Source organism: Uloborus diversus, chromosome 10 (genome assembly GCF_026930045.1).
Source record: "Uloborus diversus isolate 005 chromosome 10, Udiv.v.3.1, whole genome shotgun sequence".
Lineage (NCBI taxonomy): Eukaryota > Metazoa > Arthropoda > Arachnida > Araneae > Uloboridae > Uloborus > Uloborus diversus.
Genome location: NC_072740.1, coordinates 13,409,276 through 13,427,245, shown reverse-complemented (window position 1 = coordinate 13,427,245; position 17,970 = coordinate 13,409,276). Strand labels below are relative to the sequence as shown.

Genomic DNA, 17,970 nt, shown 5'->3' with positions numbered 1-17,970 from the left:
TGCTTATTCTATCAATTTCAGGGACTAAAAGTAGTACTTTTGAATGAAGGAAACAACCCCATTGAATAGCTATTAGAATTTATTTTCGCTATTTACAAAAATATATTAACACAAAAATGTACTAACGACCGGGATATGAGATACTGCTGCAATTTCGTCCTCTTTATGGACTTATCAGTCAGAAATAGTCGATAACCGAGGAGATGGCAGTTGTTCTCTCTCTCATTGAAGCTGAAATTAGCTTCAAACTGATAGTTAAACATAATTTAGCACACCAGCAAAAGTTCGCATTTATGGGGTGGGTCAACTCGAAAAATGAAGGTAAAAATTTCATTATTACTTTGCTTTACTGCTTGAAAAAAACAAAACACCTTACGTTCAAAAGTGTTCTCCCCAACACACTTGGATGTGCGAATTCTTTTACGTGTGATTACTTTGCTTCGTTTGATAAATTGAGGATTTTGGTGTGCCGAATAATTCATCAGTTTATTTAATTTTTTAACGAAAACGTGATTCAATGATAAATTTAACCGTGAAATTTTGTAAGCTAGCTTGAAAGTGTAGCAGTGCACTAGCAGCAGTTAAAACGTTAAACAGACCCAGGGGCACCCCAAACTTAACTTTTTGGGAAGGCTAAAAGTCTCAAATTGCCGAATGGAATTTCAAATTTCGCCGAATGGAATTTCAAATTTTGCGAATGAATCTCCAAATTTCGTGAAATGATGATAATTTTGCCGAATAGAACTCCAAATTCTGCCGAATGATGGTAGTTTTACCGAATCGTCAAACAAAATTTGCCGAATAAGAACTATTTTGGGAGGTCACAGTGACCTCCCATCGAAACACCCCTGTTCAAACCGCCTATTGACTATTAAAAGTTATTCACAAAAATTATTTTGCTATATTTCAAAAACTACGTTTGCGTTACTTCCAACGTAAGTGTAATAATTGCATTAATTCATAACTCTATATATATAAACAAATTTATTTCAATTCAGGAAGGCGAAACTCCTTTACATAATGCTGCTCGACATGGTCAACTGAAAACAGTCACTCAACTCTTAGAAGATGGCGCTGTTTTGGACAGCTTATCGAAGGCAAGTTGACTCAAACTGTAGATAATAATTTTGCAACTACACAAATATTTTTAGCTATTTATTTTCAAAGATTATTTAATAGTGAACTTGACTGTAAGCAGTTTAGTTCTGAATGAAATGCTATATTTATTTTTAGTATGGAGAAAGTGTACTTCATGTTGCGGTAAAGAACTGTCACTATGAAATAGCTAGAAGTCTAGTTAACCACAAGAAATTAAAAGTTACAGAAGCAGAAGTAATGAACTACGTCAACGAGCCAAACAAAGTAAGAAAACTTGGCTCATTTCACATAGAGTACCATGATTTTGAACCAGTACACACTTGTGATGCAGCTAAACTGTATTCTGCTTCTTTATTTGTAAAGTACTCAGAGGAAAATGTTCATTTGATACTCACTTTCCTAACTTACCGCAAGTTTTTTTTTTTTTTTTTTTTTTTTTTTTTTTTTTTTTTTTTTTTTTTAACACTTAATATAACACATTTATTTACTTTTGTCTAATACTTTAACACAAAAAAAAGGTTTTTTTTTTCTTTTCGTTTTTAACCTAAACATATTTAACCCCTTCAGTCGGAGTTATGAAATATTTGACCAAAAATGTTGATATTTGGTACACAGTGTACTATGGTAAAAGGTATCTTATAGACAAAATTTTGAGTTTGTAGGAGCAAAATTAAAAGAGTTATGGCACGTCCAATATTCCAAACTTATATTTTTGAAATCAATATTCCGTATACAAAAACGATAAAATACCAAACAAACTTCATTATAAAATGTTCTACAAACAATTATAAAACATAATATAAGCGTTTGAAACGATTAATTAAAGATTATATATTTTTAAAAAAATCAGGAAAAAAACCTCGCTTTTCAGATAAAAATCCATGGTTGGAAAAATGAGCCACTTTCTATCTCTCAATCCTTATATGTCAGTGTTGTCAATCCCAAAACGAAAAATTATTTCACAGATTATAATAAGCAGAATGTAAAGAGTCAACTACAAAAAAAATCAACTCATTAACTCAATTATTAAATGATTAGCAGCTGTATAAAGTGGTTGTCCGGTATACCGGACACCAGGTCTGAAGGGGTTAACTTTGATTCTCACAATAGCATTTTACTCTTTAACAGTATTTAATTTAGCAAAGCAACAAATTTCCAATGTCTTTTCTTGACAATTTGTGCTTTACATACGTAGCTTTTGCATTTAAATCACATTTTAGCACAAAAAATTTTTGATCATTTTTCAGACATCAAATTTAAGTACGATATCGAATGCTAAGTGTTTCATTTAGACCTAGCTCATTATTTTTCGAATTTGTGGGGACAATTAGTTATATAATATGATTTTGTTTGCCGCAAAATTTTAGCAGGACACTTCTCACGTCATTTCCTACCCTATTCCGTGAAATTTCACTCGTCATCACTACTGCGCAAGGAATCCTTCAACAAATATGTACTTGCGAGTTTTAAATTTATACAATAGGTTAACAATGCTGTTTGAAATTAAATTCGACAAAGAAAAGCAAATTAATCCCCTTATTAAACACCAAAAACTCGAAACTTAAAAAAAAATATTTGGTAATTTCCCTGTCGAAATTATTTCTGTGACTTACAATTCCTAACTTATTTTTTAGCCTTACAGAGATATTAAGAGATATTAACAAAGAGAATCGCATTCTTTTCACATTTGCATTGATTGCCGAAAAAAAAAAAACAGATAATCTGATAGAAGTATATACTATATTTTTCACTGTTAGTTGCTTCTGCCTTAAATATATTTTATTTTTGAGAAACAGAAATATCTTCCACTCAAATAGCACCAAATGTTCTGCCGAATAATATAGCAGTCAATGCAAAAACATTGATTGTGTTACCACTCACTGTTGGCCACACTTTAATGTTATGCAAATTAAAGTACAAGTAGATGAATATTGATGGCTTTCTGAATGTTCTTCTTTCCCGTATCACTCCTATTGAGTTATAAATGTCTTGATTATTTTTTCATATCAACGAGCTAATCCGATCTAACGACTAATTGATCATACTAATCTAACTCCAATAGGTATTTACAATAATAGTAGGTGCATTAGTATAATTTTCCTAATCAAGTATTTACATTTAGCATATTTTTACAGAATGGAGAAACAGCGACACATTATGCATCTTCCATCAATAAAAATCAAATTCACTACCCTACGGAAGATAAGGATCTCATTGGTTTGATGCTACAAAACGGAGGAAGTGTAACAACAGAAACAAAGCAGGTATATATACTACATATGTCTTCTTTCTTAGCAACTTTCGGGTACTCCAGCATCAGGTGTGGGACAGTTAGGGAAAAAGTTTCCTGACCTATCTTTATACATACAGTGTGTTCCGTTTTAACCTGCAAGACCTTTATTTTCGCGACAGTTAGTCCTAGATGTACAGGGTTTGTATAAAAAGTAACCGGACTAAGTTTGTGACGCCCAGGTAAAACGTTTGTAAACCGGTTGTTGGTGCTCTAGTGGTGGAGGGGGATCGAGGGAAGGGGAGCGGAACCGAGTCAGTTGCCTCCAAACGCTTGGAGGGTTAGCATCGTGCGAGAAAGCAGTGCGTGTTTAGTGATCTCTTCCGAGTGAAAATGGAGTGTACCATCGAGCAACGTGTTAACATCAAATTTTGTGTCAAACTCAAGAAAATGCCTGCAGAAACTCTTCAAATGATCAATGAGGTTTACGGTGAGGAAGCTTTATCCAGAACTCAAGTCTTCCAGTGGCATAAGAATTTCCGAGAGGGCCACGATGACGTCCACGACGAACAGCGCGCCGGACGTCCATCAACCAGTCACATGGACCCAAATGTGCAAAAAGTGCGTGATGTGTTGAACACTGACCGTCGTCTGAGCATCCAAGCAACCGCAGAAGAGGTCGGGATCGATAAGATGACCGTTCACGACATTGTTAAGAACGATCTGGCCATGAGGAAGATCTGTGCAAAGCTGGTGCCAAAACACCTGACGGACGAGCAAAAGGAGCGTCGATACGGCACCACCGGACTTCTTCCTATTCCCCAAGGTCAAGAGAGTACTAAAGGGGACGCGGGTTGGGACTCTGGAAGCTGTTCAACTCGCTACGACGAGGACCCTAGAAGCTTTACGGGTTGCCGACTTCCAGGGGGCGTTCAGGGACTGGAAATTCCGGTACCAAAGGGTTATTGACTTCCATGGGGACTACTCCGAAGATTTCTAGAGAAAAAGTGAAGAAACTTTGCCAATAAATATGTTTTCTAAGCTCAGTCCGGTTACTTTTTATACAAACCCTGTATACTTCCAACTGCAAAAATGTTCAAAATCAGATGCAGAGTTAAGATATTGAAAGTTTGAAGCAAAAATTAAAATGAGTCAAAAAACACAAAATGTAACTTTTTATACGGGCACTAGATCCCCTAAATAATATATAGAGAAATAATCTCCATTTAAAAACTATTACTGAAACAAAAACTTGACATTTGTGCTACCAAAACGGAAGGAGATATTCCATTTCAAAGTTTTAAGGGACCATACAGAAGATGAGATTGGAACTAACCGCCCTTTCAGAAGAATGACAGGTCGTCAAAGTAAGAAAAACAAGGTATTTCTATTTTTCATTGATATTCAATGCAAATGTTATGCCGTAATACGCAAAAACACACCACGAAACTTCGATCAATTTTAAAAAGCTATATTTCCCCACGAAACGTCGAGTGAAAAGTAGTGTAAGTCACAAAACGCTGCGTTTCATACCTCGGTGAATATTGGTGGTACTAATTTCAGACTTTTTGTGTTGGAATTATTTTTCAATGGAGATTATTTCCCTAAATATAAGTTAGGGGACCTGGGGCCCGTGTAAAAAGTTAAACTTTGTATTTTTTGACTTATTTTTATTTTCACTTCAAACTTTCAATATCTTAACTCCACATCTAATTTTGAACATTTTTGCAATTGAAAGTATACATCTAGGACTGGTCTTGCAGGTTAAAACGGATCACCCTGTACATACAAGTTAACAACTACCGAAAGTACAAAAATTTGTTGACCTAATAAAAGTACTTTATTTGCGGGATTTGTTAAGCGATTTTTATCTTCTTTGCTTCTTACAAGTTTGCCTTTCACATGCAGGAGAGACTTTTGAATATCGATTTTGGAGATCCCTATTCTAGCAATAGATCCTCCTAAATCTATTTTTGTACAGGGTGACGAGAAGTAACTAAGACACATAATACATTATAATTTTAATGCTAATAAAAATGTTAAGACCAAACTTCAAAACTAATATGAATACATTATTTCGTCCAAAATATTTACAAACTTTCAAAGTGGCTACCTTTACCCTTAATACAGAGCCTGAAACGTGTCACAACATTTTCGGCTATGGGCTGCAACTACCTTACTAATGATACTTTATTCCTGTCCTTGCATAAGGATTTCTTTAGTTATGCCAAAGTTTTATGTGGTTTGGCACACATCCTTGTCTCCAAGACCTTCTTGCATTGTTAAACGGCGCCAGCGACCCCAATCTAATGGTTTGGGGTGGAATATGTGTTTAGCGGGAATATATCACTTGTTTATGGTGATCAAGGGATAAGATTAATCAAGAAACATACCGCAAGCGCATTTTGGAATATGTTGTCTTATATTGGTCACAAAAGTTGTTTGGAAACAAAAGATGGACCTTCCAAAAGGATTCCGCACCTGCACACAGAGTTAAAGGCACACAAGATTGGTGCAAGACACATTTTCCGGACTTCCTTGGAGCTCAAGGATGGCCGCCGTATTCCCCAGATTTGAGCCCAATGGATTATTCTGTTTGGCACATCTTGGAGACAAGGGTGTGTGCTAAACCTCATAAAACTTTTTCAACCCTTAAGAATTCCTTATGCAAGGAATGGGATAAAATATCAGCAAGTGAGTTGCGGCCCACGGTCGAAAATTTTGAGACACGTTTAGAGCTTTGTATTAAGGCTAGGCGAAATGCTGTATTCATATTTATTTTATAGTTTGGTCGTTTTGCAACCAAGGTAAGACAGCATCTTCATAATTGAGTTGAGGGTATGTTTCTTGATTTTTCTTGCTCCTTTGATCAACAAAAACAAGTGGTGTTTTCCCTCTAGCAAAAATCCCACCCCAAACCATAACAGATTGGGGTCGTTGACGCCGTTCAACTATGTAAGAAGGTCGTGGAGACAAGGGTGTGTGCTAAACCTCATAAAACTTTTTCAACCCTTAAGAATCCCTTATGCAAGGAATGGGATAAAGTATCAGCAAGTGAGTTGCGGCCCACGACCGAAAATTTAGTGACATGTTTCAAGCTCTGTATTAAGGCTAAAAGTAGCCACTTTGAAAACGTATAAATGTATTAGGCGAAATGCTGTATTCATATTTATTTTATAGTTTGGTCGTAATATTTTTATGAGCATTAAAGTTATGATGTATCATGTGTGTCTAAGTTATTTCTTGTCACCCTGTAATATCTTAAATTTATGCTTTGCCTTTTTACACCATAAACAAGTGATATATTCCCGCTAACACATATCCCACCCCAAACCATTAGATTGGGGTCGCTGGCGCCGTTTAACAATGCAAGAAGGTCTTGGTGACAAGGATATGTGCGAAACCACATAAAACTTTGGCATAACTAAAGAAATCCTTATGCAAGGACAGGAATAAAGTATCAAGCATAATGTATCAAGCATGAATTATATTTTAGGGTTTCAACAAGAAACAAATAGTGGGCCGAGCCGCCATACCAGACTTTTGTCCCATAAGTGACAATTCTATACTTAGTTTCAAAAGTAATATTCTAAATTTGTAGTTAAACAAAAATGTTTTGCCTAAGAAATCCCATGTGCATGTGGGATTTCTTATTAAAAAAAATTGTTGATCAAGAAAAAACTTTATTTTGCGTGATTTTTAAGCGATTATTTTCGAATAGCTATTTTAGTTGTTATTATTTTAAAAGAAGTTTGCCTTTCACGTACAGTAGAGACTTATGGACATCAGCTTTGGAGTTCTCGATTCTAGCAAAACATCTTCCTAAATCTATTGTTGCAACTTCTTAAAAAATTTATACTTAACTTCCCCACTAATTACTTTTTACGGTTAGTTTCAACAAGAAACAATTAGTGAGCTATTCCAGACATTTTATTCTTATATTATCGTGACAACTCTATACTTCGTTTCAAAAGACAATACAAGTTTGCAAAAAAAAAAAAAAAGACAAACAAATTCTTAAGAAATCACACATACATTCTTCTGATTTCTTATTCAAAAAAAATGTTACGTGTAATATCACTGTGTAAAGTGATATTTCTGGCTAATAAATGTGACTAAGTCACATTTCTAAATTTTTATCCAGTCTTTTTTTTTTCCAAAATTGGTGAAGAAAATACAAAACCTTTAGAATGATTTCTTATTCAGTTTACAAAACGATTTCCATTTTCTTCTCACGGATGGCGTCCGTTGTCTCTATGTCGAAAACTGGAATTCATTCGGATTTTTTAAGTATCATTTTTTTAAAGCCAAAATGCGTATTGTTTGCATATTTTTCGCCAATAGTGGTGAAAAAAATCTTTAAAATGATGCTTTACCTATGACGTTTGATAAAGTATCAAGGAATTTGTGAAGTATCTACAAGAAAAAGACTCTTCAGAAATAATAAACATGTTGAGACGTTATAATAATTTTCAATATCGAGTCCCATCTGCTAACCTCAATAAAGCAGGTTACTTTTTATTACTTATTGCACTGATATAACCTGTCATTTTTTGTTATGTACTGTACTATTACTACTACAGCCTGGTATTTTTTCATTAAAACAGTTTTCAATGGCACATGTTTCTGTTTTCAGACTCAAGAGACTGCCATTCATTATTGTTGTCGAGTGGGAAATGATGACGTTTTAAAGGAAATCATATCACGATTGCATGCTTCAAAATTACAAATAGCCTGCAACAAACAGGCAGCTGTAAGAAAATTTCTCACTTGAAAAAACCTTATGCTTGTATAATTATTTCTCATTTTAACTATAGTTTTTTCAATTCATTGAAATAACATTTTTAAATTCTATATTTTAGAATGGCTGGTCTCCTCTCTTATATGCTTGCGACTCAGGGCATTTCATTGTTGTCACTCTATTGCTTCAAAATAGTGCAAGAGTTGATGTCTTTGATGTAGTAAGTAAAAATTGAAAATGTTAATAATTTAAGAATATTGATAATGCTGAAGTACAATTTAATCCTATCTATACAGTAAACATTTAAATTCGAAAGAGAAATGCCTCCACAGCAGTTAAATCTCTGAAATTCTTAACCATTCATTTTAAATATCTTGCAAACAAATTATTTAAATTTCGCATACATGCATATTAATATTAATACAGTAAGCAATAAGTTTTTGCATCTCTTCGTTTAAGAAATCAGTTAAAATTAAAATAGAGTACACACGTTTGAAACTATATCACTTAAGGAAACAATACTTGTTTAGAGATTTTAAGCTTTTTCTAAAACTTTTGCATACACATTTTTACTCCATCTTGCCCCACATCGCCATCTTTCCCAGGGTTCCCCTATAAATAAAAGTGAACTTATTAAACATTTGCTCGAAAAACTAAGTTAGTTTCCCTTCAATTTGATTCATGGTTTGTTGCAAAGTTGCAAATTTTATAATTTGCTCTTATAATATATATATATATATATATATATATATATAATTATATCTTTCAGGGCATTACGATATTACGATACATAAGACACGATATATCTTATAATACATTGTTGAAAATGGGACATCCTTTTTCAAACATCGTGCATAAGTATAATGAGTTACGTTTACATATATAGAGTTATGAATTTATACATAAAGCTACTCTCAATATGCGAGGATATTTTGCACATCTTGCAGATAAAATAAAGGTATTGTTCAGAAGCTGTGCTTTAGAAAATATTTTATCTTTTCAATGTACTAATAGATTGAGTTCCTGACTTGTGCGATTTATAGTTCTAAGCTATGTGTATAAGAGTCTGAGCACCATTTGTGTGGAAAGTAACAATAAATTCATTTTTCAATTTAAATAATGGAAATAATACAGCAACTAAGCAATTACTATATAAGAATAATCATGCAATTGATTTACAAGGCCGCATAATTCCAAAATCTTGATCCTCAGAGACATAAGGATCATATACCACCAACTTTATTGTGTAGTTTAAGCTCGATGAGCTGTGGTATTTTTTACGAAGAACAAACTCCAAAATTTCAGTGTGATTTCATTCATTAGTTTAGGATGAAAATTTCTATAAAAGTAGCGATTATCTGCGAAACACGAATTAGCTTATAAGAATTTGTTCGTAAGTAGTAGTTTAGTACCTCTGTGTGTATCTTACTAATTTCATTTTGCACTTTTTTCACGTATTTTCAAAAATTATCGGGTAAAACAAAATTTTATAGGAAGGTCGAGCTGGTCTTCATCTTGCAGCTGAACATGGTCATGCTGACGTCATCGAAATTCTTCTAAACCACAAAGCTTTTGTCAATGTTCGAACTAAAAGAGGAATGACACCTCTGCATCATGCAGCAGCTCAAGGTCATGCCAATGTTGTAAAACTACTGGTTAGCAAATATGGAGCAGCCATAGATGGTCTAACACTCGTAAGTTAGTTTTTAACTGCTTTTAAATCTGAATTAAATGCTGCAAACTTGGAAACAAAATATCTGTAAACTGTGCAGCGTTAATTTCTTTTATTATGCAGGGTGTGTTTACAGAGTAATGTATTAAGCTTTTCGCATCAAGCCGAAGGCAGAAAGGGCGTATTTGGTGGGCGATGTGGGTAGGGTTGTAAGCTATAAAAACAGGCAGAAGTCAATTCGCCTGACAGCTCATAAAGCAGACACTTGTTTAAATTTGGCGTCAAGTTTTCATAATGTTACGGAAAATCGAGCAGCGATATGCCATAAAGTTTTATTTTAAGCTTCAAACGAACGACTACTGAACGCTTGTCCTGTTAAAAAAAATCCTACGGAAAAGATTCTTTGTTCAAGGCTTAAGTATTCAGACCTTAGAGCAGGAAATTTAGCATTAGTAAATGGAGAGAGCAAGTCCAATCATTAGCTTAGCAAAAGGTAACCCAAAGACTAAATCACGTGACTTAACAACAACGAATAGTTGACACGTTTTGCGTGAAACTAGAGAAAGGAACCTGATTTCTTCCAATGCTTTGCTTTAAAATTTATCACGTGACTTGGGGTCAGCTTCACGAATAAGTCTTCACTAACTCCATTTTATCTCTTCTCAATGATTCTGACGGCAAAGTTTTCAAAAAGACAAGAGTACTGACTTGGATGTCAGACAGCGCGCTAGGCATACATTAAGTTCTAGAAATTCCGACAAAACGGCTAAAATGAAAGTGCTTTTGGACTTAAATCATCGGTTGCTTGTCCAAGTGATTGCGGAGATGTTGTGACTTACAGCATAGATTGAGCATCAAATCATCAGAGAAGAATATGAAATGCAAAAAAATGTGTTGCAAACTTCCTTCGAATCGACTCAATTTTTGGAAAAAATACAACGCCGCAAAGCTTCTCCGTATAGCCCCGATTAGTAAATAACGCACTTATTTTAATTTCTTTAGTAAAAATCTATCTTAAAAGGTCGGCGTTTTGATAATTTTGAGAGCTTGAAGAAAAATTTAACCCGCATTCTGTATTGTATAGCATTCAGTTGAAAATCAAGAGTCGCTGGTGGCGGTGTGTAAATAAAAGAGGAGGAATGCTTGACGAATATTAAGTGTTTGTACTTATCTTTAACGAATTATCAAAAATCACTTTTATAACTTTCTGGACAGATCCCACATATTTTGATACTATTATTGTGCTCTTTTGTTACTTATTTTATGTACTGACTAAATATAAATTCACTTCTTATACACACAAATATTGAAACAATTCTTTAAGTATTTTTTCCAGAAAAGTATATTATTTTTCTTCTTTGATAGTATATATATATATATATATATATATATATATATATATATATATATATATATATTTTTTTTTTTTTTTTTTTCTTGACAAGGAAAAAATTCTGATTCCTAAAAGTAAAACTAAACATATTTCCATTTTCTTGGTACAGAGTAAACAGACTGCTCTTCATTTAGCAGCTCAGCAAGGCCGATTTGAAACATGTCGCCTTCTGTTAGATCTTAAAGCTGATCCTAATGCCACAGATAACGTGAGTTTCATTATTTCCTACATCTTAAAAAGTTTATTACATGTACATTATCATGATTTTCACCGAATAATACCTATTATCTTTAGAGAGGACAGACACCTCTTCTTTTGGCTGCTGAAAACGATCACTCCGAGGTTGTCAAGCTTTTTCTGCAACTGAAACCAGATCTAGTGACAAAAGCTAGTTCGGTAAGACAATTGTGTGGATTCATTGATCGTATTTCAGTAATATTTTACAAATAATTCTGACATAAATAAAAATCCATTTACAGTAACAATTAAACATCATTTTTTCTCTCTTTAAATTCCCAACTAGAGCGGGATTACCTGTGGTCACATAGCAGCTATGAAAGGAAGCGTTGCTGTAATTAAAGGACTCATGAAATTTGATCCAAAACTGGTGACTACAGCAAGAAGTAAGGTAACAGACACATGTTTTCTTATAAAGTATAACAATTTGTATGTAAGAGTAACAATTTGTGTAAGAGAAAAGATGTTACCATATGTTCTTCAAGGAAAGGTGAGCTAATTTAAAAGCATTTTTCTGGCACAAGTAAGACTTAACCGAATGCTAATCCGAAGCTAAACAGCAATTCAATAGATTGGTAATCAATTGTTATGACATATTTCTGATTAATGAAAACAAGTTTTAAAATCATATCCATGAATATACAAGGTAAGATGAAATTCGCTTGAGATTATATTGGATTGAAATATACTTGTTTATATTTAAGATAAGATTCTGTTATTTATTAGTAAAATATTTTGCTTCTTTATGTTTAGAACAACTCTACCGCATTGCATCAAGCAGCATCAGGAGGTAATGGAGAAGTTGTAAAAGTTCTACTTGAAGCTGGGGCTAATCCATCAGACGAAACTGACGTAAGTATAGAAAGGTTTCATTTTCAGTGCTTTTCAGCATCAACTCAAAATACCTTTTAATTTACTGTACCTGTACATCGATAATATAAATTGAAAGTTATACTTTGTTAAGAACCGGCAATATTCAAAACTTGTGTGATTTAGTCTGCGTTGATGTTTCATCATATAATTTTGTATCTCTTTCTTTCGTTTAACTGTCTTAATACATGCAAATTATAACAATCCGAAAAACTACCTCTATTTCACGCAATTTTTTCAACTAGAGGCACCATTATAGCATCTTACAGGATAGGTTATATTAATGTTCACGCCTCTACACCATTTCAGAAGAAAATTTCTTGGTTTAGCTCTTTTACATTCTCTGTAGAGATTAGTACAGTAAATACAATTGCTACATGTCTTACGCATGTCGACAACACAATATTTCTGAAATGAAACGCTGAGACTAAAACTCATTGCTTCTGGTGAAGGAACTCATGTAATAATAATCGTAATCGATTGCTCAAAAATAAATTTCATTTGGTCATTTTCATCTTTTTTATGTTACTTGTAAAACAGTCATTGAAAAAAATAAATGCGTCAGAAGATGCTAGTTATATTAATTTCGTAAGAGAAAAAAATGTCTTTGGGGGGGGGGGGGAGGAGACCTTACTTAGAATAATCATAAGAATTATTTTTTAATTCCCCAAATAAAAGTAAATACAATTAAAAAATCGTTAATATTGAATTTGCACATTATACGTTCTTTTTCAGGAAGGATATACAGCATTACACATAGCTGCAAAATATGGGCACATTGAAGTACTACATGCTCTCAAGACGGCCATGTCTTGGAGAACAGCTAGCAAAAAAGTAAGATTTTAAGCTCTTCAATAAATAAGATGCTGATTTTATCTTTTAGAATTTAAATATCATAAACGTATCAATTATAGAAATACTTTTAGTAAAGACACTATGTGCAAAGTACTAATTTGCTAGTATTAATATCTTAAAATTAAGCACAAACAAAAACAAAAGAATCACGTTTATCATGCTTCAAATGAAAACATTAAATTCAATAGCAGCTGCAACGGGAATTGTAATCAATGTATAGCTATTTAATATCTGCAATTCTATTATTGTTTGGTTGGTTATTATGCTTTGTGGTAAGAGCGTTTGAAATTTAGAGCTCAATTTTCTCAAGGGCTTATGCCTCTATTAATCCAATTTATCCCAGACGGTGAAAGACAGATACATTAGAATTCACATGCGGAGCTTCTGCTCAGGCTTTTGATAATGACTATGACTATGTATATGGGACTATCAACATAGTGACGCAATTCTACAAGTATCGGAAAACAAACACAGGCAGACAGGAAAGATTCAGCACAAAAAGTGAAATTGCTTCCAGGACTAGTCTGAGAATCGAACCATTACCGCCTCTTGTGCACTGAATATCCCAACGTGCGAACTTACACCATCACCAAAGCCCCAAGATGAATTGAAGACATATCGTCGTCTCACAGCAACAGTAAGATATCTTAGTGTTATTTCCGGGACTAGATATTTTACTTTTGCTCCGAGGAAACGATATATAGTGTGGGAAATAATTTAAAATACGGAGAAGGACGTAGACAGTATAGGCGGCAATTTAAAATACAGAGAATGAATTTGCATCCGAGGTGAAAGGAAGACCCGAGTCCGTCACATTTATGCACAAAGCGCTAAATGTTGCAAAACCTCTCGGCTGGGAAATCTACATTATATTGTTGCATACATAGGTTATGTGATCATTCAAAATAGGCTGCATATGGACAATTAAACAGAAAAATGGACATTTTGTCCCAAACGTGACAGCTCACATGTTTCATTTAAAAATATTTTAAAAGGGTAATAAACTAAATTCAGATCTAAAATGGATCAAGTCCATTTCGATTTGATTCGCTTTAGCTGCTGCGCTCATAAATGAGGCGTTGTGAGCAAAAGCGGATGAAATAGAAACGGACTATTTCCAATTTAACTCTGAATGAATCATATATGAACATAAATATCAAATGCTTCAAATATTATGAGAGATTGATTTTTAAAAAACGAAGAAGTTATAAAGAAAATCCAGGCTGATGGAGAGGAACTGAGTCCTCCACACCACTACGGTGAGCAGATAGGCACAAGTAGCACGATCTCATAACGGCCAACGCCCCTTTGTCAGTTATAAACGCAAAATAATCGCGCTTTCATCAAAGACTTCGAAAAAAGTAAATTTTGAATGATTTCCTAAAAGACTTGAAATTCAAACTTCATTCTCTATCTTCGATTTTAATTCTAATTTTAAAAATAAATGAAACAAAATGAGTGCTGAAAATAAGTTGAGAAAAACATAATTAATAAAGCAAGATAATAATAATAATAACTGTATGTGTGCATTTTGGTGAAACAAACTATTCATTGTGTCCCGAAAACGTGCAAGAAAGAATTGCAGTTTCTGTGCTTTATTAAAGTTGTTTTTTTTAACCTAAATTAAATGTTTCTCATCTTCTCGTACAAACAACTTTTCCTGAGAAACTCATTCCAAATCTTGTTAAAAAGTTTTGCATTGAAGATGGATGCAGTACCGGAATCACAAAGCTAAATCCAGACTAGTCTTATGTGCGTGGGTACTGTTTTCCCTTTCATCTTTAGCATTACAAAAGGGGAGATAAACGAAAGGCGTGCACTAATGCATGCCTTTTGACGAGTTGACTTGCTTGATTATTTATGACGCAATCCACTGCGCATGTGTTTTTATCACTTTTTTGTCATATTGGTTGCGAAAGGGAAAGCGCATGAGTGTAGACATTACGTTATGTGTTGGTCAAGTAAAAACTATTTTTTTGCGTGTATTTTCGGGCAAAATTTGGCACTTTTTTCTTATTTCCCACTACCATTTCAAATGGTTTAATAACAACAAAGAGCAGTCATATTGATCTTTGTACGTAAATAGAATGACACATGGTGTAAATTTAAACTTAATCGAACATCAGTGCTATTCGCAAGGGTCTTGTCAGGTGTTGAGACATACATGTATCAAAGTACAATACATTGCGTTTTTATTTACAAGTGTGTCTAAAGACCACAGGTAGTTTATAATTTAATAGAATACATAAACTTGTCAGTAAAGGTATGAGTGTTATGTAGAACACAGAAAACATATTCAAACAAATAAAATACAAATTGAATCAACTATTTAGAAAAACACAACATTTGATGAAATGAGCGTTTTGAAACTTAATTATAAAAACAAAAACCTTTTTCTACAATATCTCATCTAACTAAAGTAAAGCAGTACAAAAAAAGAGAGAGAGTGAGATAAGCATAGTGTAATTCTTTTGGAAACCTGCTGCTATCTTCTACTAAATTCGTTATTTGTTTATACGTTTAATTCTCCAATTTTTCAAATAGACGGGACTAACAGCGTTACATGTAGCTGCTAGTTACGGACAAGAAGACTTCGTGCGAGAAATGCTAACTCAAGTTCCTGCTACTATTTTGAGCGAAAGACCATCAGACAATCCGGATGCTGATGTAAGTAACCTGTAGCGATAATTTACGTTTAGTAAATATAATTACTGTACGTTTAACTGCCTAGCATAATACCAATGATATTTTCGTGAGCAAAATATTTGCATGATTGAATCGTTAATATGTGTAGGATAGGGAAAATCATTGCCGACGCATTTGTGTGGGTTGGCCAATCAGGAGTCAAAAAATTATTGCAAGATCCCTAGCTGAGTAAAGATTGTTTATATGCTTCCCCAACATTTCCTGCAACATTTATGAAACACCCTGGATATGAACTAAAAGCTCTCTTGATGAAAAAAAAATTACAATTTTTAATAAAACAATAAAAAGTTACAAAATTTCAAATATGTTTTGCATTTTCTCGATGAGTAAACGTTTTGATTTAAGTTAGACATAGTTTGACTCTCATAAGATGGAATAAACTTTCACTTTGACGAAGCTACAGCATGTGTTTAAGAGTCCATTTAGAATTACTAAACTAGCTAAATTTGGCGGGATTTTTTAATGTCGTCTGACTTTAAGACCTATCTCCGTAGCGGGGGGACAAAGGCAAATGGTTTGTGAGTCAAAATACATTTTCCACCATTTTGTTGTGATTGTTACTTATTTCTTTATTATTTTTTTTTCATTATTACATAAACGTATGTTTTCCTGGTAATCTACTATCTCATCAAAAACAACCCTGTTGTAAAAATTTCCCCGACAAGAAAACCTTTAACTTTTCCGCACAAAAAAAGAAGGCCTTCGCACATCCTTAACCCAAAAACCCTCAGCCTTAAAAAGCAATGAAATCTAGTTCGCCCGCCAAGTATCTGCCAAACTATCATCTTCCATCTTCTCCTCTTTCATCACACCTACTTCCATTAGAACCTCCTCTTACCTTCAACTCTTCTTCACTTCCTCTCTTCCTCATATTAATGGGCGGTAATTTAATAAATATACCATGCCTTGCCTTCAATCTTCGAGTTGAACCGAATTCTATATTAGCTACCAGTTTGTTTGGCACTCTTGGCTTCCTTAAGAGGTTTAACCACCTCAGCTCAGCCACTTCCTAAGCCGGGCTGATGAGTGCTAATAAGCACGAAACTGCAGTCCTCGACTGGAATTGACTGAGCTGGCGGTGTATTTCATGCATGCGTATTTTAGTTTACATATTGACAAGATGATTTGAATTAGCTCGTAGTTGCTGGATCTGGAGTTTCCGTACAGGTTAGAATTCATACTAAAAGTATCCTGCTACAGCCCATGGTTATTCAATAACAAATGTTTCAGCAATGTGTATCGTTAAAATATTAAAATGTGTAACGAAAATTAGATATTTTGTTCAAGAGGTTTTTTTCTTGTCCACAGTACGGCTTCACTCCACTTCACATGGCCTCTCGATACGGACGAGAGGATGTAGTGAGAATGTTACTGAACAGCGCAGGAGTTCAAGTCGACGCTTCTACCACTGTCGAAGTATGTCTTAAGCCATTGAAGATATTTCAAACTTTTCATATTGAAACTAAGTAACTGCTATGTACACAAGCCTGTCCAAAAGTCAAGGTACCAAAGTGTCTGAGGATAATACATATTCAGGAATTCAAAACAATACACAGCGTATTAAGGCAATAGTACTCAATGCTTCTTTAGTTTCGAAACATTGGAGTCATTCCACGAAAAGTCACCATTTTTTCTTGCACGTAACAGCTCATATATTTCATTAAAAGAAATACTTTTAAAAGGTATTGAAAAAAAAAATTTTTGCTTACAAATCACAGGTACGTTTATGATTTCTTAAGCAACAAAGTTTGTTCATTACCCTATAAAATTATTATTTTTACTGAAATACGTGAGCTGTCATAGGAGGAACAAAATGTTTGTTTTGCCATGGAATGGCCTATTTGAAGGAAAGCCTGGTTTCCTATTAGGGAAATCGTCGATTTGGCTCGCGCGCGCATGTCTGGAGCGTGGAGCAACCAAGATAAGGGATTTCCCTCCTTGGAAACCCAACACACTAATGTACCAAAGATGCATTGTTGTGTTTTGGCATCAGCTCTAATATCGAGACTTCAAATGCTCTTTGGCAAAGGAAATCAGTCTCTCGTTGCAAGGCTCAGGCAATATGAAAAGGGTTCCAATCATTCCTATCGGATAAAACTGAGCACAATAAGTCTATTCGGTGATGTCGTGAAACATCAGGACACTTGTCGATGGCACACTCCAGAAAT

The 17,970-nt window shown here is 34.1% G+C and overlaps 1 protein-coding gene across 1 annotated transcript in view; it reads left to right on the top strand.

The window, feature by feature from the left end:
• The window catches only part of LOC129231537 (ankyrin-3-like), an 86,703-nt gene that overhangs the window by 50,318 nt on the left and 18,415 nt on the right, over positions 1–17,970 (top strand). The window contains exons 10-22 of the mRNA XM_054865878.1: positions 999–1,097; positions 1,234–1,362; positions 3,234–3,362; positions 7,965–8,081; positions 8,191–8,289; positions 9,563–9,763; positions 11,244–11,342; positions 11,429–11,530; positions 11,658–11,762; positions 12,125–12,223; positions 12,977–13,075; positions 15,641–15,763; positions 17,111–17,218. Of these exons, the coding sequence (XP_054721853.1) occupies positions 999–1,097; positions 1,234–1,362; positions 3,234–3,362; positions 7,965–8,081; positions 8,191–8,289; positions 9,563–9,763; positions 11,244–11,342; positions 11,429–11,530; positions 11,658–11,762; positions 12,125–12,223; positions 12,977–13,075; positions 15,641–15,763; positions 17,111–17,218 (1,509 nt within the window). The remainder of the gene's footprint in view (positions 1–998; positions 1,098–1,233; positions 1,363–3,233; positions 3,363–7,964; positions 8,082–8,190; positions 8,290–9,562; positions 9,764–11,243; positions 11,343–11,428; positions 11,531–11,657; positions 11,763–12,124; positions 12,224–12,976; positions 13,076–15,640; positions 15,764–17,110; positions 17,219–17,970) is intronic.